This window comes from Eptesicus fuscus, chromosome 4 (assembly GCF_027574615.1).
Source record: "Eptesicus fuscus isolate TK198812 chromosome 4, DD_ASM_mEF_20220401, whole genome shotgun sequence".
Taxonomy (NCBI): domain Eukaryota; kingdom Metazoa; phylum Chordata; class Mammalia; order Chiroptera; family Vespertilionidae; genus Eptesicus; species Eptesicus fuscus.
Genome location: NC_072476.1, coordinates 47,927,441 through 47,950,874, shown reverse-complemented (window position 1 = coordinate 47,950,874; position 23,434 = coordinate 47,927,441). Strand labels below are relative to the sequence as shown.

The following is a 23,434-nucleotide window of genomic DNA, read 5'->3' as shown; positions in this document are numbered from 1 at the left end:
AAAGACACACACACACACACACACACACACACACACACACACACACATGTTTTGAATCGCTAAAATGAAAGCACAGGAAAGAATTCAAAAACAAACAGCAACCCTGACCTACTGGAATCTGTAGCCTGGCCTTGACCTGCCTGCTAAGTGCTCCAGCCACACTGACTTCCCCCAGTTTCTTGGGTGCCCCTTGCTCCTTCCTGCCGCAGGTCTCTTCATATGTGCTTTCTCCCCCACCCCTCCGCCCCCCCGCACCCTCTTCTCTCTCTTTCCCCAGCCACTGCCCTCTCCCACTTTGCCTAGTTAACTGCTCTGGATCCTTTACATCTCAGGTTAAACTGCTTTCTCATTCTGACCAAGTCAACCCTCTATCAGAGACACTCTCCCTACAAGCACTTCCAATCACCACTTTGCGCTTCTTCACATGGTTTTCTTGACCAACCTCTCCTCCCCACTCCAAACTATAAGCTCCATGATGGCAGGCTTGTCCTCTAATGCCTCACTCTTCTTCCCCCAGCACCACCTAACAGTATGCCTGCCATGCAGCAGGTGCTTCACGAATCACTCATATTTCTTTAATGTGTGAATGAATGAACCTGTTGATTTCATTCACCTTAGTCTCCCTTGGATTTGTCTTTCTCAAAACAGTTAACAGTAGTTTGAAAAAGTCCTCTGATAAAGAATGCCACTCTGTATTACACCTGAGATGATTTTCTCCCTCCACTTTGTTGGTTTTTTAGGTAGGAAGGGATCATAAAGGCCCCCCTAGGGCATTGACAAAATGAAGGTACAATCAAGGACCAAAATCAACCTTAATTTTTCTCCTCGGGCTTTAGGAAAAGAGGGAAAACCTTACACGAATGGTCCCTGTGTGTCAGACTCATACCTGATGCTTTTATTTAAGACCATTTCCAGAACTTGGTACAGTGAGTTTAATAAATTGACAATCCCTCCTATCTCTAGATTCTCAGTCTCTAGATATTTTAATGGTACCATGGTCTTATAAAAAAAATGAGCACTGTGAGGTCTAAGTGGTATACTGGTGAATAAGTATTATAATTAGAGTTGGAATTTTTAATACAATTTTTATATTCAGCTAAAATTGCTTTTTTAAAAGGTATGTCTGATATCTTGGCAATTCCAAAACCATCTACCAAAATTATTCTTCATTGGAGATTGGAGTATGTTTTCTCCTAGGACCTCTGTAGTATTTAGTGTTCAATGGACAATAGCATGACTGATAAGGTAATTTTAGGAAGTGGCTGGGAACTTGTGTCAGGCAGAAAAGGAGACTTAAAAGATAGCCAGGGAAATCAATAAATGATTACTGACTATTTCAGAAAAGGTGACTTTAAATTATTTTAAACTCTAAAAACGATTACACCTGATATTATTTTCTCCCTCCTCCACTTTGTTCGTTTGTTTTTTACGGCAATGAGTTGAGAAAATATATGAAGGACATCCAGATATGCTTATAATGTTAAAGGTGGGCTATCTGATGCCTTTTCTTGAACTAAGTTGAAAGTCGTCAACTATTTCTCACTCTAAGAAAATCACAGGTTTGTAGAATCCCCTGCAAGGACATTTGATCCCTGGGAGACTTGAAGCCCTGGCGTGCCAGAGCCTGAACTTCATTCTAGAAAAGCTTTTGGCTCTTGGAAAGGTTTCGGATAGATTACAAGAATATGTTCTGCTGGCTCTGAAGTCAAGGTCACATTAACTAGTAATTGTAAACATTTAAAGGATAGTATGAATGGTATCTAATTGTGTCTGGGTGTTTAGAGTTTTTTTACCCAAATTTTATATTATGATTAATAAATATTATAAATTCCTTTTTAAAAAATCTTAAGAGAAATGTATTATGGAGGACAAACACATTCTATATTCCTTTTGTCTCTGAGCCTCATGATAGAAAGTTTAGCTTGTCATACCACAAGTTCACGTGCATTGCAACATAATGCCTTACAAGGAGATGAATTGTCTCTGGAATGTGAGGTTGTGCCCAGTGCTATGAAGGGAGATATTGCCATGGCAGTTAAGAATGCTAGATGCCCTATAAAGTGGATTCGAAGAGAATTTTATTCCATGGTATTCACTTTATTGGAGGCTGTTGGCCTGGGAGCTATGAAGAATGGCCAGCAAAAGCGTCTGACCTTTGCGACAGGGTGCTGACCTCTAAACAGCACAGGATGGGAGGGTTGATTTCACTGGAGCCAACAAGAAAGGTGCCCATGGAGCAGCACACACAGACGGCGCTCTGGCAGGAGGGAGGGAGGGTAGCAGGTTCCATGTCCTCTCCTCTTGCTTGAACTGTCAGTGACTTTCCCTTTACCAACATTGCTGTGGCTTGCAGGCTAAAACTCAAAGTAAACTTGGAAATAGCCAGTCCAATTCACTCAGATTTTAGAGGTTGAAACCAAGACCCAGAAACTATAAAAGACTCTGCCCACCCTATTTCTGTTTAAACTGCAGTGTGGGGCTTGGTAGCCCTTCACGGCTGTGAAGACCTGTGCATGCATTTCAGTTCCCAGACTGAACAGCTCTCAGAGGCAAAGACAGACGTAGGATCCCTCAGGAGAGTGGCAGCCTAACTTGAGTTTCCTATGCATTGTGATGAGCAAAGCATTTGTGAGTGGGAATTCAGTGTTGGGGCTGTTGGGGTCCAAAGGAACCGTCTGTGGGGTACAGATAGCTCTGGGAAATGAAAGCTAACCTGGCAGAGTGAATGGTGTTGGCATGGAGCATGCATTTTCCTTAATTATGTTAATTGAATCTTAAAAGGGAAGTTTTCTAGGAATAATTTGCCTATGCATGAGAACTACTTGGCCCAGATATGATTCCTTAAAGGGTGCATCTTGCTGACTTGCTGCTAAGAGTGTTGTAATGCACACCATTTCACCATACAAGCTCTTCCTCTTCTATGTCGCATGGAACACAAGTTCTACAGGAATGAGGAGCTCCTGATTGGGAAAGGATGGGGAGGAGGGTGTAGCATGGGAATGTCAGTGGAATAGCCACTGTTTCTTCCTGTAAGTTAAATCCAGAGTCCCAGGCGGACAGCTCACTTTGGCAGTATGGCATTTCCAGCCTACAGGGACAGGGCGTCCTGTTCACTTGCTCTCCTGTCCCCGGAGGGAAGGAGGCGTGTGGTGCCCCCAGCCCCACGGCCTCCCTCAAGGAGCTCTCGGCATTCATCAGTCAGCTCCTTCATTGGGGACCCCACTGACACCTACAGCACTTTTGTTTACAGTAAAAAAAAAGGCTGCTCTGGGCTGTAGTTCTGAGCCTTATTTCTGCATAGATGGTAGACTGCTAGCATCTTTTCTTCCTTTGTTAGTAAGGCAAACCAACACCACCTGCAATCCACGGGGCTTGGATTCGGTTAACTCTCCATTTTCACGGCTCCAAAGTAATAAAAACATAAAAGAGCTCTTCACAGTTCTGTACTAAGGGCTGTGTTGTGGTTGAGAACGCCTTCCTCTTTCACAATGTGGGCAGGGCTAACAGGAGCAGCCCCGTTCTACTCAGAGAAGTCCTCCTTTCTCAGTTCAGAGTCCCAAACTCCCTGGGACAGCGGCTCTCTGTAGTTCTCAACACCATCCGGGGGCATATGCCAGGGCCCGCCCAGCTCCTGTTCCAACCTTTCAGCACTAGTGACTTCTCAGTCCTTCCCACTGTTTACCCGGCCTCCGGCCTGTACACTGTCAAACACAAACACTCACGAACGCCCGTGCTCCAAACAGATGGAGCTCTCAAGGTAGCATAGCTGTGCCTGTTTCCCTTACCATGCCCAACTTCTTCTCCTTCCCTTTCTGTGTACAAAGCTCCCTTTGAAGTAAAGGATCTTTTGTAGCTGAGACAGAGCTCTGCATGATGTGGAATGTTAAAACTAACAGCTTTCTCTTTATGCGCTCCAAAGGCAGAGAGGATAATCTCTCCCACGAACACAGACGTAAGAATCTGTAGCCTTCTACTTTGGTTTGGGGAGAGAAGATTGGTTATAAAACCCTCTGAAGTTTATGCTGATGAATTCATTTCTTCCCCATTGCTTGTTATTAAAATGTAAGTGTTGAATTTAAACACCAATTTAACACAATGTTTGCTCTTCCTGCAGCACCTGAAATTCTTAGAGGCTGCGCCTACGGACCTGAGGTGGACATGTGGTCTGTAGGGATAATCACCTACATCCTGTAAGTGAAGGAAAGCAATCTTCATGCAAACTGTCTGCCTTTACTGTAATATTTGCTAGCTACTCACGGTCCTCATAAAAAGCAAGATTACTTTTTGACTTTTTGTGATTTTCTACAACATACTGAACATACTTAGTGATATACTTTTCTGAAATTGAGCATTGCTTTTTATTTTGTAATTTTCTCAGGGCCAGTACTCCTGTCCAGGGCTTTCTGTGTCTCATTCTGCTATGCAATGCAGAGCAGATTTGGGGAACCATTCATTATTTGGTGATAATAATGTATGTGAAACTCATGTTCATTTCTTTTAAATGCTGTTATTTTACCTATTTGCATCTTGTCAAAATAATTAGTCCTTTTTAAAGGGCAAATAGATATTTAATCTCTTAACCCCAAAGACATTTCCCATCACGAATGTCTTAAATGCATTTTAGCTATCAATTTTATTTCCTTTCTCTGTTAGGTTCTCAGGGACCTTGAGTTTAATACCGTAAACTCAGAGAAACATTAGGTAGAAAAAAAAAATGGGCTAAATCTCTCACTCTCTGGTATCCCCAATTCCATTCTTGAGCTCCTTCTATTAATAAACAAGGGGTTTGAGGAAACTTGCCAAAGAGATGATGGAATTGCAGATGAATACAGGGGAAATAAGAAAGAATGATAGAAGAGTGAAGAATATGCCTACAACAGCAACAAAGCAAGATATCAATGAGTTCCAGAATTTAATTCAAAGCAAGCAGATTTGGTTGCCATTTAAAGGATACTGCAAGGTTAATTGTTGGAACCTATAATATTCAATTCTCTAAAGGGGTTTTAGAGAGTGTAAAAGAAAGTATATTGTCAGGTCAGCCTGCCATAACAAAATACCACAGACTGGGTGGCTTAAGCACAGAAATTTATTCTCACAGTTCTGGAGGCTAGAAGTCCAAGGTTAAGATGCCAGTATGTCTAGCTGGTGAGAGTTTTCTTCCTGACTTACAGACAAACACCTTCTCACTGTGTCCTCACATAGCAGAGAGAGGAAGCTAGCTCTTTGGTGTCTCTTAACATGGTACTTATCCCAGCCTCAGGTCCCACCCTCATGATCTCCTCTAACCCTGATTTCCTACCAAAAGCCTCATCTTCAAATTCCATCACGTTGGTTAGAGCTTTAATACATGAATTGGAAAGGGGACACATTTCAGTTAATGGAAGAAAGAGGGCTTTGTTTTGTTTTGTTTTTAATTTGATAGTGATCTTAGAAATTGCAGTGTTTAGGTAATATGGCTAGGCATGGGGTGACTGGGGTCAGACCCCCAACCAAGTTAGTAAACTCTGAGCATAGACATTGGTCAGTAGCTAAGACAAAAGGGTCAACAAGCAACCCCTAAGTAGCCAGAGGCTATTATGTGATGTCCAGAGATATTTCCTGAATGCATTGAAGCTTCGGAAGATTTGGAGAGGTACAGACCATGTTTTTTCTTATGAAAGTGAAAAATGTTAGGTAATTTCTATTTGCCACACTAAGTTCTTAATTCATTAACATGAATTCCTAAGACCACATGATAGAATTCCTAAATTCCTTCAGCTTATATTTGAGATCACTTTTATACTGGGAAAGATTATTGTCTCCTGAATGATGGAGGGGACATATCATACTTAGTAACATGAAGTGAAACACTGAACTACACAAATAATGATTCATATGTGCCCCAAAAATGTAACTATGCCCACCTAGTTACAATTTCATGTTGAAATGTTATGGGAGGGGTTAAAGCATTAAGGATGTATAAGAACTCAGAGGGATGGAAGTAGGAAAATAAGTTACAGTCACCCTGAAAAAATGAAATAACTCCATGGTATGGTCACTGACAAGGGGAAATGAAGAGAAAAATCTGTGATCATTTGAGACACATCATATAGCCCTGAAAATAATCTTAAATGTCCTTTCCCCTAGTTACTTGATTAATAGGTGTTGGTTGAAAGTAGCAGCAGGAACCCCCAGAATGAAAACAAGATTGCTGCTTACAATGAATATCCCTTAATTCTGGTCTAACTCCTGTCAGCCTGGGGGCCTTTATTTTTTATGTGCCCCAGGCATGAAACAGCTCTGGCCACCCACACAGGCATCGAGCTAGGACGAACCAAGGACTGTACGTCTGCTTGGCCCCTGACTGATGTAAGAGCAACACCACCCATAGGGTGTCTCCTTGCCATTGCCAGGGGGCCTGGGACTTTTCATGTATTCTGTAGCTCATTACTAATTGGTGAAGTCCACCTGGGGGAGGGGGTGTTCACTGGCATCTGAACTGTGAACTGTGCCCTTGGACCTGTGCATCTCCTTTGTTACCATAGAAAGTTCCACCGGGCCATTTTGTGTTATGACCTTGCTATTTCTAAGGATGACAGTAGACTGGAAATGAAGGCCATGTTGTTGTTTCTCACAGGAATTCTGGTCCTTCTACCTTTTACAACTAAACTCTTGTCCCCACAGACAAAAACAACTACTACAATGCCGAGGTCAGAGTCAGAATCAGATTAATGTCAGAGATTCAAACTCTCCTTCAGCTTTCAACACTGTAGTTCTGCCCAATGGCTTGGAGCAGTGGCATGTACTATACATTCACACATCAGGCCAGTGTAATCGTAACACCCTCCTAAATGGTCCTTGTCGGCAGTCTAATTTTCCCATTTCTGAAGGGTTTCTGACTCGTGTGTGCGCGCGTGTGTATGTAGGTGTGCACTCTGCTGTGTGTCACATTTCTTTCAATTTTGGCACTTCAGGCTGACATGACATACACTTTTTACCTCTGTCACCAATGCACACATTTGCTGACATGACTGAAATGAAAGAAAGGCATTTGAGTACTGTACCTTCTGAGCTGTCATTTCTCTCTCTAGATTTCCAGGAAGGGAAACGCAAGCTAAACTAAACCTGGAAAGTTGGCTCATTTCTCCACGACTAACCAACAGGCTCTTTTTCTAGGGTTGTGAGGGCACAGGAGGGCCGGGGGAGGCTGGGCTGCCTGCTTGTCAAGGTGTGGACATGCGCTCCCTTCTCGCCTTAGGCTGGAGTCGGATCCTCTGTGTGGGCACCGCAGTGGGAGAGGGTGGGTGCATGGCCTGGGCCACAGCACCCCTGACCTTGCCTTTGCCTGGCTGCTCCTGAATATTTGAAAAAGACAAAGACTCTCCCAAAGGGATGTTCCCAGAGCAAAAGGTCGTGCGGAATTGTTTCTTCTTAGAAACACAGTGTGTTGGGATGCAAACCATTTCGTGCTCTGCACCAATCTGGCCAGGAAGACTTTGGGGAAATGCTTTTTAACTTATTCATGCTTCCCCCCTTCCTTGCCCCATTCCCTGTCAAATGCAACACATGCCCTGGCAGGGACTTTTTTTTTTCTATAGTTTCCTTTTGGTTCCTAGTGATTTCAGAACCTTCACCATCTAGAACAGTGGTTCTCAACCTTTTTAATGCTGCGACCCTTTAATACAGTTCCTCATGTTGTGGTGACTCCCAACCATAAAATTATTTTCGTTGCTACTTCATAACTGTAATTTTGCTACTGTTAATGAATCGTCATGTAAATATCTGTGTTTTCCGATGGTCTTAGGCGGCCCTGCTAGCGGTTCTCAACCTGTGGGTCGCCTAAGACCATCGGAAAACACAGATATTTACATGACGATTCAGAACAGTAGCAAAATTACAGCTATGAAGTAGCAACGAAAGTAATTTTATGGTTGGGGGTCACCACAACATGAGGAACTGTACTAAAGGGTCGCGGCATTAGGAAGGTTGAGAACCACTGACGAGAAACAGTGGAGGCTTCGTGGTCCTGGACCTGGAGCTCACTTTTCCTCTCTCTGTGGGATGCCACAGGTGGTTCTCCATTTCTTTTCTCCCACTTCCTCTATTCATTTCTTTTTCTGACCCGGCTGTGGAAAATGAGCGGGAACATAGTGAAATGTCTGTAAGAGGTACGACAGCGAGGGTCCCGTACAAGGTGGAGGAGACTCTAGGCTGCTCATTTATCTGTTCACTGGATGAAGTTTCAAAAGGCCATTCTCCAACAGTAGTTTTAGCTCCTGTCTTTGTTCACTCTGAAGTCCAAACTGGAATGCAATGGAAATATAATGTTTATTTATATGTAGGAATTCAGTGAATAGGGCTGAGTAAAAATGACTGAAAAATCTTTTCTTCCCACCTTTAAATCTCTTTATTCTCTAAATCCTAATTCTTCCACTTTTTAGTAAACCGGAACTCTAATCAATCTCTATATTCTCGAATCCTGGTGAAAAAATTTATGGAGAATCATAAGCATGATGCCTATAATAATGTCAGCTATTGTCATTGGTGCTTTGTGTCATAATTACTAAGATTAGCATAACTGTTCTTAGAAATCCTAAATTGGTTTTGTATCTATTCCTATTTCCTGACAACATCATTGTGTGTTTACAAACTCAAAAGAGACAAGGCAATTTCATACCTGTGCTGAGTAGACTTGCATTCATAACAAGAAGCTGTGAGAAAGAACAATCTTGAATTTTTGCAAAAATATTGGTGAAAGATACTTAAGTTTTAAAAGACATTTTATTCTCTATCTTTTGTCCCTCTAGACTTTGTGGATTTGAGCCATTCTATGATGAAAGAGGCGATCAATTCATGTTCAGGAGAATTCTGAATTGTGAATATTACTTTATCTCCCCCTGGTGGGATGAAGTATCTCTAAATGCCAAGGACTTGGTAAGTGTGATCAAAACAAAATAAAATAAAATCCTTCACATTCATTTTTAGCTTATTAATGGACAGTGTCATTTGCCCCTCTTAATATCTTATTTCTTTATAATTATATTTTTAATAAAGCAATACAAGCTAATAAATTTTCTTTATACATAATGAAAAATAGATATGCTTGACTCATCATTAGCTGAGTTATCACAGATTATAAATTACTACAGTATTAATTATCATTTCCCACTTAGTCAATGTAGAGCCTTGCTTATGAAGACAGATGTGCTGGGTGAGTCTAAACATAATTTACACAGAAGAATTCTGTTTTAACATGGCTGGCTTTTACCTAGATTTGGTTGTATTTCAAATAAAACATTTTTTTCTTGAAATGTTTAAACTTATTAAAATATCCTGATACTAACACAAGTCCCACGATGCATCATTGGCATTGTAAGTAAGTTACACTGTACTCACAGTGCATTCTGTTTGCTTTTTGCTGTTGTTGGCTTGATTTACTGTGCTTGTCACTTAGGCTTACATTGAAGTTTGTTTGCATTCAGGAAGTGAATGGGGAGATGGCCCACCAGTTCTAAAATAAAGAGGATACTAGCATGTAATTAAACATTTACCACCAATCCTCTAGAAAAAAATTATGCAGAAATTACTAAAAGCTGACTTTTGAATCACAGAGATTAGATCTCCAAGGGATCTAAGATGACTTCCTCTCATTTTTTAAAAAAATACATTTTTTATTGATTTCAGAGAGGAAGGAAGAGGGAGGGAGAGATAAAAACATCAGTGATGAGAGAGAATCATTGATTGGCTGCCTCCTGCACGCCCCACACTGGGGATCAAGCCCCACAACTTGGGCATATGCCCTGAATGGGAATCGAACCATACCTCCTGGTTCATAGATCGATGCTCGACCACTGAGCCACACGGGCCAGGTGATTCCCTCATTTTTAAGATGAATGTGCTAAAGCTCAGAGAAATGAAATGACTGTCAAAGGTCACATAGCTTCCTAGCAAAAGTCATTGTCAGGAACTAAAGAATTCGGTTTCCAGACCCCTCATCCAAAGCTTTTCCCCCCTCCATTTTCTCTTTACCATCCACGTTCTTTCATGAGGCAGATCCCCTATAGGCCATGACTTTTTCAGTGTGCATAGGCAGCGAGGGAGTATGTGTGGCGTGTGGATGTGTCATCCCAACTTTGCCCTCAAGTCAGGCCCCACACTCCTAAACATCTCTTGAATCCATCCACTTCTCTCCACCGCCACCACCACTGTCCAACCTACGCTCCAATCTCTCCCACTGGACCACTGTCACAACCTCCTGTCTGACCTTCCTGCCTCTTCTCATGACCTTCTCTACACAGGACCCACAGGTATGGTCTTACAAATAAATCACATCATGTCAAGTCTCTTAGGATCAATCCAAGCTCTATAACAAGATCTACTCACATCGCCTGGTCTGGAGCCTGTCACCCTCTCTCGTGCCGCTGATTTCCCATTGCTCTCCTTTGGTCTCTGCACTCCAGTGCACCGGACTTCCAGTCCCTGGTCCATGTAGCTCTGGATTCGGGCCATTGTTCTCTCTTCTGCCTTGTAATGTTCTTTCCTCCATTCCTCCCCCCTCTGACTCCCCACCATCGCACACAGACACACACACACACATACACAGACACACACACACACACACACACACACACACACCCCTCTTGCAGGGGTAATTCTTATCTTCAAGATTTAGCTGTCATTTGACATCCTCGGGGAGGCTTCGTCTGCCCCTCTTTGGCAGTCCCTCCTCCTCCCTTTGCTAAATTATTCTTTTGCCCTTCGACTTCCTCTTTCATGATAGTCACCACTTATATTTGCTTGTGCAAAAGCCTTCCTTAAACTTTGGAAGAGGATGAAACATATGTGCCCAGATCTTAGTGACATATGGACATGTAATACAGACTATAAATGTTTACTGAATGAAACAATGAATCGGGACAGAGACCATTGGTTTTTAAAAGTTGGACACAGCTGGATTCAAGTGCCCCCTTCCTCACAACCTAAAGGTATAGCCTTGGGCTTGTTATATAACCTGTCTATGATTTTGTTTTCTTATCTGGAATGACACTAGATACTATCACTAGAATGACACAATCTACTATCACTAGATTGTTGGGAGACTTAAAGGATATAATATATGGTAAGTAACGACCACCAGCTCAATAATAATTCCTTTACTTAGCCCTCCTTTCATATTTTTTATCCCTTCCAACATTAAATGTATAAGAACATTAGTTAGCAGTGATATTTCTTGAATTAACTAAATTCTGTTAGTCAATAAATTTATAAAGCTTCAGAACCAAAGGAATCCTGAATCTGTACTTACTAGCAGAACCCACATCTGTTCTGTCTTCAACAGAGGCAACAGTGCCAATGAGGGGGGAGTCAGATTGTAAGGGGGCTCTAGGATATTTGTAAGGTTTGGGTTTGAAACCTGGATCTCTCTGACCTTCTGCAAGTTTCTTAACAATTTAGTGCTTCAATATCTTCAAATGTAAACATTAATGCTGGTATATGTAAATTTCCAGTACCTATTGTCTTTCAATAAATTCTTTGTATTTTCATGAGGAGGAGAATGGTAATCATGAGGAAGAGGGAAACAATAATTGGAAAATGGGAGGAAAATATCTAATTGTCAAGGATATTGTTAAAGATTAGGTATCATTTACATAAAAAGTATTATGTTCACCTATTCAACAGATGATAGCTATGACTACTATCAGATTTTCATTTATTGCTGTGCATTCGTTTTCTTAATCATCTCTACCTCCCTCCACCTCTTCCCAGATTTTAAGCCTAAGCAGTATCACGTCTTTGCCCTCTACAAATTCAGTGTCTTTACCCCAAACACACATTTCTTTGCATGTTTTACAAAAAAGCAAAAGGAGAAGTGGATATTTATACTTCGTTTGACATGCTGCATGATTTTGATAGCCTGTGTTCAGTTCTTCTTAGATTATTAGAGTTAGAAAAGACCTCAGGCCTTAAATCATTCAAAGTTCCTCATTTTACACCTGAGTAGACCAAAGGTCAGAGAAGTTGACTGCCTGAGGCACTACTGTGTAGTGACCACAAGATGAACTCTGAGGTAACACAGACCTGAGTTTGAATACACTTTCCACCAATTACAAGTTGACCTTAGACAAGTCACTAAATCTTTCTGAGCTTCCTTCCATCCCTCCTTTATGAATTGATAAGTTATGCAAAGGATTATATGCGTTTTTAAAATTTTATATATATATATATACATATATATTATAAATATATATATATATATATATGAATTCAACAGATGATAGCCATGACTATCAGATTTTCATATATATATATATATATATATGTGTGTATACACACACACACACACTAGAGGCCCAGGGCACAAAAATTCGTGGACTCGAGGGGGGTGGTCCCTCAGCCTGTCCTGCACCCTCTCTCAGTCTTGGAGCCCTCGGGGGATGTCTGACTGATGGCTTAGGTCCGCTCCCCGTAGGCTGCTGCAGAGGCAGGAGAGGCTCCCGCCACTGCCACTGTGCTCACCAGCTATGAGCCCTGCTTTTTTTATTATATAGGATGAATGGATTGACAAAGGAAATTAGGTCATGTAACAAAAGGGCCCAGGAGAGTGTCCATCAGCACTCAATTCACAGTAGGTCTTTGTCTAGGGTCACAGGAAGTAGGGCTTAAACATGCCTTCTGACTTTAAATAGTCTCTGACTCATTCCCCCCCTTCTTAGCTGTATTTGGGTTGTTGATCTTCCTGGCAATTTATTGTCTGCTCTTTCTCAGGAGTAGGGGTAAACCTCCCTGAATGGGCTGCCATGGCAGAATTCAGTTCTTAAAACAAATCATGTCCCCAAGCCATTGACACCTTACTTTGATTCTAAATAGGTTTTACCCCTGCATTCTGCTTATTCAAGTATCCCCAAAGGATTAGAGAGAACTGTAAATGGATGCATTGTGGCATAATCATAAAGGCTATGATACTATCCCATTTTTGTCACTTAATCCCCACAGAATGAATGATGATGATGAGCGAATGATTCCATCTTCACTGAGACGTATTAGAAGTTCTGAATTCTAAGTGATGTGAAGTGCAGCCTAGTATTATTCAGATGCCGGTTCTCCTGGAAAGAGCTTTCACTCCACAGGCCAGCCAGGACCTGTTTCTTTGACCTCTGTTGGAAAGTCTTCTCACAGTTTGGGCTCTCAGGTGGCATACACCACTGTCTTTCCGCTCCCTCAGCTACCGTTGCCTGAAGCCATTCTTACCCATGGTGGCCTCTGATAGCTTTAAAAAAAATTTTTTTTAAGTATATTCAGTGGTGAAGCTAGGGAAACAGAATCAGACATAGAAGTTCACAAGCTGAGGGGCAAACCCAAATTTCCATAAAAATCTCCTTATGGCTCTTTATCACTTCAGGTCAGGAAATTAATTGTTTTGGATCCTAAGAAACGACTGACTACCTTCCAAGCTCTCCAGCACCCATGGGTCACAGGTAAAGCAGCCAATTTTGTACACATGGATACTGCTCAAAAGAAGCTCCAAGAATTCAATGCCCGGCGCAAGCTTAAGGTAAGATGGCATTTGATTTGTTTGTTTGTTTTAAAGATGTCTCCCTTATCTTGAACTATCAAAGACAATTCCACCATTCTTCATCTAATACTATTATTCATCTCCTGCGGTAACAGGAAAATCCTGCTTTGAGATCCCAACCGTGCTGGCATAAAGCCACTTACAGTCTTAAATTATTGTAATAGTAATAGTAATTTACTGTTAACTAAAGGAAATGTGTTGTATATTGTATATCACCAAATACATTATCACTGCTTCTCATTTACTTAAAGCTGACCTGCTTAAATGGCATTGTTTAGGAAACTGATATTTATTCAGAAAGTTGTCTTCTTCCTTGAATATGTGAATATTGGGAAACAATCTTTAAAAACTATGTTTTATAATATAGATAAATACTTAGCATATTTGGTAAAAATTTTAAAAATTCAAATGATATAGAAAATTATCCGGAGAAATATATCTATTTTTATAAGGCATATGTGGAATAGAGAAAATAGCTTTTCTCTTATAGATTGGTGTTTAGGACCAGCTATATATACAAGGATTTTAGAGAATAGCTGGGGGCAAAAAATGGTGCTCTACTCGGACATCACTTAGAGGCCGATACTAAATAAACCTGAAGGGTTTCATGGTTAAACTAATTTAAAATACTCTGGATTAAATAACCTTATTTTAACTCGGTATTTCTCAAATAAATCTGACCATGGAACTCTTTTATCCCCATAACCTCTATTATAATACATCTATGGAACCAATGTTTCATGAAACAAATACTTTGGGAAACACACTCTAAAATTTTTGAAAACTGGTAATCCATGGACAAGCACATTTACTCGGGCTTTCAATTATCCAGATAATTAAATACACACACCGGTTTGGGATTAAAGAGATTTTTCTGTTATTTCTCCAAATGAGTTTTCATATAACAGTCTTGGTATAATAATATTTTGAAAGATTGAACACTAACATAAAAAGCAAACTTCCTAAATGCGAAGTTGAGATTGGGCTCTAGTTTGGGATTTTCAGTGGTGGTGACACCTGCCCCTTCTCTGTTTCCAATCAGGCAGCAGTGAAGGCCGTGGTGGCCTCCTCCCGGCTGGGCAGTGCCAGCAGCAGCCATGGCAGCCTTCAGGAGAACCAGAAGGCCAGCCGAGAGCCATCTCCAATACAGGATGGCAGTGAAGCTGTTGAAGCTGTTCCAGAAGAGAAAGTTAAAAAAGATGGGGCCCAATTGGCAGCCGAGATGGCAGAGGCTGAGCTGTTGAAGATATGGGCTCCAGAAGAAGATCAAGATGCCGATACAAATGATGTTGAGGCCAACATGATGGTGCCCGACTCACCAGAGGATGGGATAGAGGTGGCTGACCCAGAAGTGGAGGAGAGCCCGGCCGAGGAGCCGCTGAACACTGAGGAGGAGGAAGGAGAGTCTGAAGAAGGGCAAGAAGAGCCTGCTCTGGGATTTGGAGCTGAGCAGAACGATGTGGTCCTGCCAGAGCACTAAGCTGGCTTCTTTCCAACCTGGAAGCCAACTCCTGGTACTTCATGCGTTTCGTTCTTCAGCAAGGAAGGTGTGGGAGCATGATGTGCGCTCTAGTGATGCTGTTTTTGAGGTGCAAAAAAATACATATATATCAGTTGGTAATCCTAACTTCAATGCATGTGACTGCTTTATGAAAAATAGTGTTTTCTATGGTACGTAATGGATACTTAATACCAATGAGAGTTAAATTTGAAATTATAAGTAAACACAACATTTAAAAACATGCATTTTCAGGGACCAGTAGCACACATTTGAAGTAAATACTAACAAATGGTTTTTGCTTTGAAAACCTAACCATCCAGTACCCTTTGGATTTCTTCACAAGGCAGTCATCTTTTTGGACTGTTCCTCAGCCAGTGCTAGGTAGTGCTCTAAGATGTATTTCTATGACATTCACATTTTACTTATCATCAGTGTGTTTAAAGTGTTTACAAGGAGATGGTTATACTTTATAGTTGTATGGCATGTGCAAAAAAACCCAACAGTAAGAAACTGAAGCATCCTTTAAGGGCCATGAAGCTATATGTTCCAAAGCTTGTGTAGAGAATGCTTTTTTATTTTATCCTTAGTTATATATTCAATATTACTAATAACCAAAAATATTCTATCATACAATTGTTCCATTTTACAATCCTAAGGAAAGTATTTTACCAATTCATCCTTCATTGCTATCTAATGAGATGTCCTTCTCCTGGACAACACTTAGGGAGGAGTAAAAAATTTTAGGGAAGTCCTAACTGGTTTGGCTCAGTGGAAGGAGCGTCAGCCTGTGGACTGAAGGTTCCCAGGTTCAATTGGTCCCAGGTTCGATTCCGGTCAAGGGCGCATGCCTGGGTTGCAGGCTGGGTCCCCAATAGGGGGCGTGCAGGACGCAGCCAATCAATGATTCTCTCTCATCATTGATGTTTCTCTCTCTCCTTTCCTCTATGAAATCAATAAAAATATATTTAAAAAAAAGAATTTTAGGGAAGAAAAAGGGATAAGGACAGGATAAGACTAGGACTTAGAATAACAAATATTGTCTCATTATTTTTCAGGTAAAATTGGATTTATTAATGAGCATGTACAACTTTAAAGATAGGAGCATTGTTATGGATAAACTTTATAATTACCAAGTTTCAAATATTTAGAAAAATCTACCCCACAGGCTGATGCCAAAATGTCTGAATAGAGTGGGAATAGTATTTCATTAAAAGATCATTTATTAAAAAATCATTATTGATTTTACTAGAATAAGGAAACATTTTTGTTAAGTCTTTTTTTCCCTTACAATTGATGGTTATTTAGATATACTGCTTATAAACTAGAGATATTTTTGAAAAGCTAGTATATCTTTTTCTCACACTTGGAATGAAGTGTCCACATTTTGCAATGTAGCTTTGAAAGTGTTCATGTCAATTTAGGACAGTGCAACTTTTTATTTACCTTAAAAAACAAAAACAAAAGAAAGGAAGAAAAAACACTGATTTTAAGTCAGACTTGAGATGCTGTAACATTAGACTTTATACTTTACTATGATTTTTTCCCCCAAAAGTATTTCTTTGATTTTCATATAAACACTTTTCCCTTATAGAAATCACATTTAAATTACCTCAGATTTATTTCATTTGAAATTGAAATGAACATTTTTATGAAATTATGTATCACATTTTGGTACATTTTCATAATTTCAAGAAAGAATTACACTCAATGTACAAAATTATAATAAAAATGACTATCACATAAAAATACTATTCCAAAAAAGAGATCTTAAAAAAATTATTTGGGTACTTCCTCAAAGCTATTATATTGGACAGTGAAATAAAATCTCTGGTTTCCGGGGTGATTGGACCTTGGCAGACATTCTGCTTTCCAAGCACAAATCTTCCTTTACTGCTATTCTCCTGAGAAGAAAACAAGGTAGGATTTCTCATCTTCCGTAGTTGAGGGGCCTGACAGGTCGCTGACTGGAGGAAATAGCCCTCAAGTGAGACACATCATCTGGACTCAGAGAAAGATGATTTTTGTTTTATTTTATTTTATTTTTATTAACTAGTAGAGAGTACTTATCCTCTTCTTGTCTGTTTCTTTCCATCTTTATCTCTCTCAAAATTTCCATTTCAGCTATTATAAAGGGCTCACTATTTTTAACCTCTAAGAATGCCTTTTTTACTAAGCATTAAGATTTCCATTAAAAAAGATAAATTGCCTGGTGTACTTTTCCCAGTGAGACTTCACAGGTATGTACAGTAAAAGTTCCATATATTTCAAATGGGAAGAAGAGAGGGAAAAGGGATCTTATTATAGAATGGCAATTAGTTGAAAGATCAGATCATATCGTCCCTCCCAGCCACCTCCATTTTGTTCCCAGGGCAGTTCTGTCATCCAACGCCCAGGGCTGACGTCAGTGGTTGGCCCTGTGGACTTTACAAACAGCACTGTGAATGCCAGGCCAGTGTGTGTGTGAGAGTTTGACCCCTCTAAATGAGTACACATGCCTATTCCTTGATGAGTTCTAGAGCAGTGGCTCTCAACCTTTCTAATGCCACGACCCTTTAATACAGTTCCTCATGTTGTGGTGACCCCCAACCATAAAATTATTTTCGTTGCTACTTTATAACTGTAATTTTGCTACTGTTAATGAGTCATAATGTAAATATCTGTGTTTTCCAATGGTCTTAGGCTCTACAGCAGCTGTTCTCAGCCTGTTGGTCACAAATCTAGAGGATGTAAGGGTAATTTACTTTTAATCTATAAATTGCACTCTTTAAAAATCACTGGAAGTTTTAAATCTTGACTTGTATGTTAAAGATTAAGTTTTAATAATGCCTAAGTAGTGGCTAATTTAGTCATTTCAGTGGAAAACAAGTCAAGCTTTCATAACAATTGGTCCTTTCAGACAAGAGATTCAATCTAAGATTTCATAAACATACAACCTAAAATTTAAAAAGTATATTAAAAAAAGAAAGAAATACAACATAGGTTCAAATTATTGGGTTAACATTTTGAAAGAACTACAAACATTGATATTACCTGTTGAAATGGGATAGATCATCTCTCTCAAAGATTACTTAACTAAATAATGGCAGATTGAGCTTTATTTTGACAAACTACTTCATAATGTTACCCCTAGTCAAATTATATTTAAAGCAAAAGAATTAAGGGAATTTCAGCAAAGAACAATAAATTATGTTTTGCATTTTAGAGCTGACAGTTATCATATTACATTATTGATTTTTGTTTTCAGATAAGTTCAGATGCATAGCATAACCTAGGTTATTTTCCCAGAAAGGACAATCTTGATCTCTGCTATTTAAAAAGCCTAATTGGAATCCCAGTGATTTTTCTCAAACTGTGAAGCTCATTCATTCCATGAATACATGAATAAGGTAGGAGTTAGAATAATATGGTTGAAGAAGTTATCATCTAGAACAAGTGCTGCCTAATATAAATATGATGCAAGCCACATACGTAATTTAAAATTTTCTCTTAGCCACTGAAAAAATAAAGTATTAGGCAAATTTAACTGCATATTTTAATCCAATATATCCAAACTATTATTCTAGCATATCAACATGAATAATTAATATTTTAAATGTTTGTTTTTATACTTATTCAAAATCAGGAGTGTATGTTACACCTTTGGTAAATCAAGTGCTCAATAGCCACATGTGACTAATGGCTACTGTACCGGGACAGTACTGTTCTAGAGTATTTTCTAAACAAAACGACACCTGAGTTTCTATGTTAGGTTAGTAGATTTGAGCTGCTTCCGTTTTCCACACTGATGAGTTGATAGGAGGCCAAAAGGAAAATATTTCAGACATGTCATAGCCTGAAATAAGTAAAAACTCTGCTGGCCACTTCTGCTTAGTCATGTGCTTCAGAGGCGTGTTTCCCAGCATGACTCGTAGAGGACAATACTTTGCTGGGCATTGTCAATTGTCAGTTGGCCACAGTCCCTCTGATCCCTCTGGGCCCTGGAATCTTGACTAGAGGCTAGTCTCTCCTGAGTACTGCCATGGACCTAGCAGTATCCTTGTGGACCCATATTTACTGTGGGTGAACCATGTTCCCCAGTCAGGAAGGACTGCACACAGAACCTTAACAGGATTTTGTAGGCCTGGACTCGGCTGGCACCATCCTTGTGTTGCAGGCAAGAGTTATTTCTGGAAATCTACTAACACATACCAAATTTGAATGATGTAGATTACACGATGAGGACAATAAGCCCCCAAGTGTGGATATGACCATCAGCTGGCTATTTTTTATTTTTTTTACATTTTCTTAGAAGGGTTGAATCAACACTGCCATTACACATGGATTCAAATGACTTTTAGATATTTCTTACATACTGCTATTTTAGAATAATCCTCAATGTTCCATAGCCATTTTTAGTGGCAGACTTAAAAAGAAAGAACAGTTTGCCTTATACTGTGACCTCAATTACATAGCATTTTAAACATATTTTCTAATTTAGAATATCTAGCAATCCCTTTTTCCAGTTTCACATGCAAGGTAACTGCCTGGGTTGCCCACAAACTGAAGATTTAAAGAGAGCCATTTTGTTTCATAATTCAGTGTGTGTGCATGCATACGTGTGTGTGTTATTATTTTTTACAGAAGCATCTGGTTGCATTCCAAATTAGGGTAAAAAAAGTAAATGCCAGAAAAGGCAAAGAGTAAAATTAGTAAACCATTTATTCTGTTTTAGGATTATTCTTGCAAAGCAAATGCAAAATGAAAAAGTCAACAAAGTGAATCAGCACTAGGTTTTTCTTGATGAGGGTTAACTTCATATATAATTGACATAATTACAATGCCATTATGTAATTTACTTGTCATTGCAGAGTATTCAGTATACTGTTTTAGATGGTGCAAAGTTTCCAGACATTTACCTACATAATAGCATTTGTAGTGTCCTTGTAATTGCTGTGTATTAGGTCATATTCCAATTTTCTTAATGCTCATCACTGATGTGTTCCTGATCAGGGTCATAGCTAACATCTGCACACTTCCTGGTTAAGTACCAAGTAATGGTTAGACTCTGTGTGTGTGTGTGTGTCTTCAGTGTTTTGTAAACACTTATGCACATGTAATCTCAATGTTGGTATTATAATATTCATAACCATATGATAAGCAGAAATGTACCCAATCATTTTCTATAATTTTTTCAACATCCGTTTCTTCCCCTGGCACCACTCAGGGGAATTTTCTGGTCCCTCGGCAAATAGAGAAAATAAAAGACCACAGGAGAGAAATCAGCTATCCACCCATAGTAAGCAAGTTCAGCATTTCCTCTTTCTATATTTTGACCTATTAAGTACCAATTTTTGTCATTATTACGCCTTTCAGATCGCCTCAGCTTATGAAGTCCAACCATTTATATACTTATCTGGGAGAGCAATAACAAACTTGACTAATGTATGCTTCCGTGTTTAAAATTCTAGTTTTCATAAATGCTTGTGATGTACTTCAGGATTTGCTTGATTTTCAACACTCAGCTTTTCCTCTGTCGCCTGGCCCAGAGGTCCACCTAGGGCAGGTTGCAGGTCTTCCCAGGACGGGACCATCTCCTTCTTCGCAGGAATCGGGCATTGCTCTAGAGAAGACTCTAGGCATCTGACCTGGCTGAGCGCACACGAGCCAAATGGAAGAAAACCTCTTCCCAAGCTCTGATGGAAGGTGATGCCGTTTGAATGTTGGTGTATTGCCTGCCATTCCTCAGTAATGGAGAATGGGATTCCACCAGTCATTTGCTCTTCCCAGTGTCTTGGTTTGCTACCACTTGTTCCATGTCTCTGGCCATCAGGCAGCCCTTTAGGACTGTGAGGTCCCACACTTGGCTGCAGAAATGTGGGGCCCTTGGTATCCCAGAACTTACTTTGGAACTAAGACTGCAAAATTATACTGAGTTCTTAAGAGTCTTTTCCAGCACATTTTGAAGAAATTTTGACGTGGACATCTTGACCTGGAAATCCATGGATATGGAATATTTATACCCATGAGATCTTTGCTGTGATTCATTGTATGCATAATGACAAATACTTCATTTCAGTCGGATTAAAGAATAATCTTTCTTGCCCATTTAAAAGATCATTTCAAGCTACTCAATGCAATAGAATTCACATTAAATTTTTGAAAGTTGTTCCCTAAGCACTCTCAATCTGAGTATGTTGTGGATGATAAAAATTTACTAGGTTTGTCCTTTGTCTTTTCCTGGGTACATGTATGGTAGCTAATCTGGTTTGTAAAGGATACAAGTATGACTATAAGTTGAAAACTTATCTCATGACTGCCTCCTCTAACCTGACCTGTTTCATAGCCTATCATGCAGCTAATATGCAGTAACACAGGATACAGATAGCGTATTCATGAGTGACAATTTTGTTTACACTGTTATCGTCAAGGTTATTATTCATGCCAGAAGTCCCTAAGGTGTTTCTCTTCACACGCCCTGTCTCAGTAATATTTTCATGGCTGCCCTAAAGCCAAAAGAATTACCTGATATGCCCACTTGATTAAGTAGTTAGGTCCAAACAATATAGTAGCATTCCATGTCTGACAGATGTTGCTGTGTTTCCCTTGAAGTTTTAACATTTCCTATGAGTTCACTGAGTAGGAACAGCAGACAAGGTTTTAAGTGAGATTCATTATGCCCAATGAACTAAGGGTATCAGTGAAAGGTGATCATTAGGAAAAGAGTTAGGGGCTGATGTTTATACTCTTTCTTATTTGAATGCTAATCATTCTTTTCTCTATGGTATTTGTGATATACATATAAAACATGGGCATTTTTTAAAAAGTAATTTTCACATAATTGCCCAAGGAAATAAATTTAAACCTCCCAAGAACAGTTTTCAGGAGTTAGGCAAACTATGGTTTACAGACCAAACCTACCAGAGGCCTGCTTTTTTAAAAAAAAAATAAAGTTTTATTAGAACATAATCATTCTCATTTATTTATATATTATCTCTGGTTGCTTTCATGCTACCAGGACAGAGTAGTTTCAACAGAGACCATATGGCCCAGAAAAGCCTAAAATGTTTATCTAGCCCTTTACAGAAAATAAAAATTAATGAAAAAAGAACACCACAAACCCTGGCTTTTCATGGCACCCCATGCCTTTTGGTGACATCTAGGGAATACAGATTCCTATGCTCTAGATTCCTTCTCCTCAGCTTAAGGTTCCTGTTCTCATTTGCTTCTTAGGAAGTTGGGTGAGCTTTATTTCTATTGCAGATGGTCTTACCACAATAACTGTGCTGGAAGTACAACTTAACCGTAAAATTTCCCTACAGAATTAAAAATTCAAAATTGCAACATTCCTGAAAAAAGAAATTTAGAGTATGAACTGACTTGGGTGAGAGGGGAATTAAAAAGCTTTCTAGCACTGAGCATGTTTTAGAAATTGGATCCTTACATTGAAAATCATGTAATGATATCTTACAGTGCTATTTCCCAGTTAAGTCAATTCAGAGCTGTTACTTAGTAAGCTAAGAAATAAGAGAGCCCTTTGGTCTGAGTCCTTCCAAATATTTTCAAGTAGTTCATATCACTTGAATCTTCATTTAGTCATTTTTAGGAAATGTGCTTTATTATGACATTCCATGACAATGACTTGCTCATCAATAGCTCAGGGAGCAGGCAGATGGCCAATAATTTCATGCAAGAAAGCTTCTTTTCAATCTCCTTGTTTTTCTGAGTGTTATATAATTTATTTGAAAAGAGGGGGCCTTGAGTAAATGCTTGCCTTTACTGTTCTTACATATTTAGAAACCCAAGAAGGGCCCTTTTTAAAGTCTATTTCTGTCACAGAGAAATTATTTATTCCATCGTTTCTGCCTTAGGGGAAGCAGGACATCCAGATACTGAGAAATGACCTTTGTGTTTGACTTTCAACATCTGCAGCCAAGGTTACAAGTGAAGTATTAAGTAGAAATCCTATTACCAGCTTATTATTAGGAATACCTAAAATTATCATGACTCTTGTTAATGTATTGTTTTCTAGAAATTGTTGTAGCAATTAGTAATATGATGTGACCACTGAGACACTATGTAGGAATGTAGAGTTTCGGGGTGAGGGTGGGGTAGGAGAGGAAAGAGATGAATTGTTTGCCAGCTCCTCCTAGTTGATGTATGTAGGAGGGAGACAATTAGAATGGAAGAGGGAAAAGATAAAATCTAGATTAGGATTCCACATTCCTACCTGCCTATTTTTCCTAATTGCTCAGTTTGAAGGCAGTTGTTAGTAGACTTAAAAGCATTTCTACATTTCCCTCAACATCTGGGTTGCCTGCTTCTCTTGGAAATGAATATACCAAAGTCAATAACTAATTTTCCTCTCAGAACCATTTCAAACTGTGGAGTTTAGGGGACATTAG

The 23,434-nt window shown here is 39.5% G+C and overlaps 2 protein-coding genes and 1 pseudogene across 2 annotated transcripts in view; 1 reads left to right on the top strand and 2 right to left on the bottom strand.

Moving 5' to 3' along the window:
• CAMK4 (calcium/calmodulin dependent protein kinase IV) overlaps window positions 1–15,174 on the top strand; it is a 140,714-nt gene extending 125,540 nt beyond the window's left edge. The window contains exons 8-11 of the mRNA XM_008144489.3: window positions 4,115–4,190; window positions 8,787–8,913; window positions 13,379–13,531; window positions 14,595–15,174. Of these exons, the coding sequence (XP_008142711.2) occupies window positions 4,115–4,190; window positions 8,787–8,913; window positions 13,379–13,531; window positions 14,595–15,032 (794 nt within the window). The 3' untranslated portion in view covers window positions 15,033–15,174. The remainder of the gene's footprint in view (window positions 1–4,114; window positions 4,191–8,786; window positions 8,914–13,378; window positions 13,532–14,594) is intronic.
• On the bottom strand, window positions 6,254–6,397 carry LOC114232633 (small nucleolar RNA SNORA48; annotated as a pseudogene).
• Window positions 15,061–23,434, bottom strand: part of STARD4 (StAR related lipid transfer domain containing 4) — a 33,587-nt gene continuing 25,213 nt past the window's right edge. Inside the window, exon 7 of the mRNA XM_054715006.1 lies at window positions 15,061–15,130. Within this exon, the coding sequence (XP_054570981.1) occupies window positions 15,122–15,130 (9 nt within the window). The 3' untranslated portion in view covers window positions 15,061–15,121. The remainder of the gene's footprint in view (window positions 15,131–23,434) is intronic.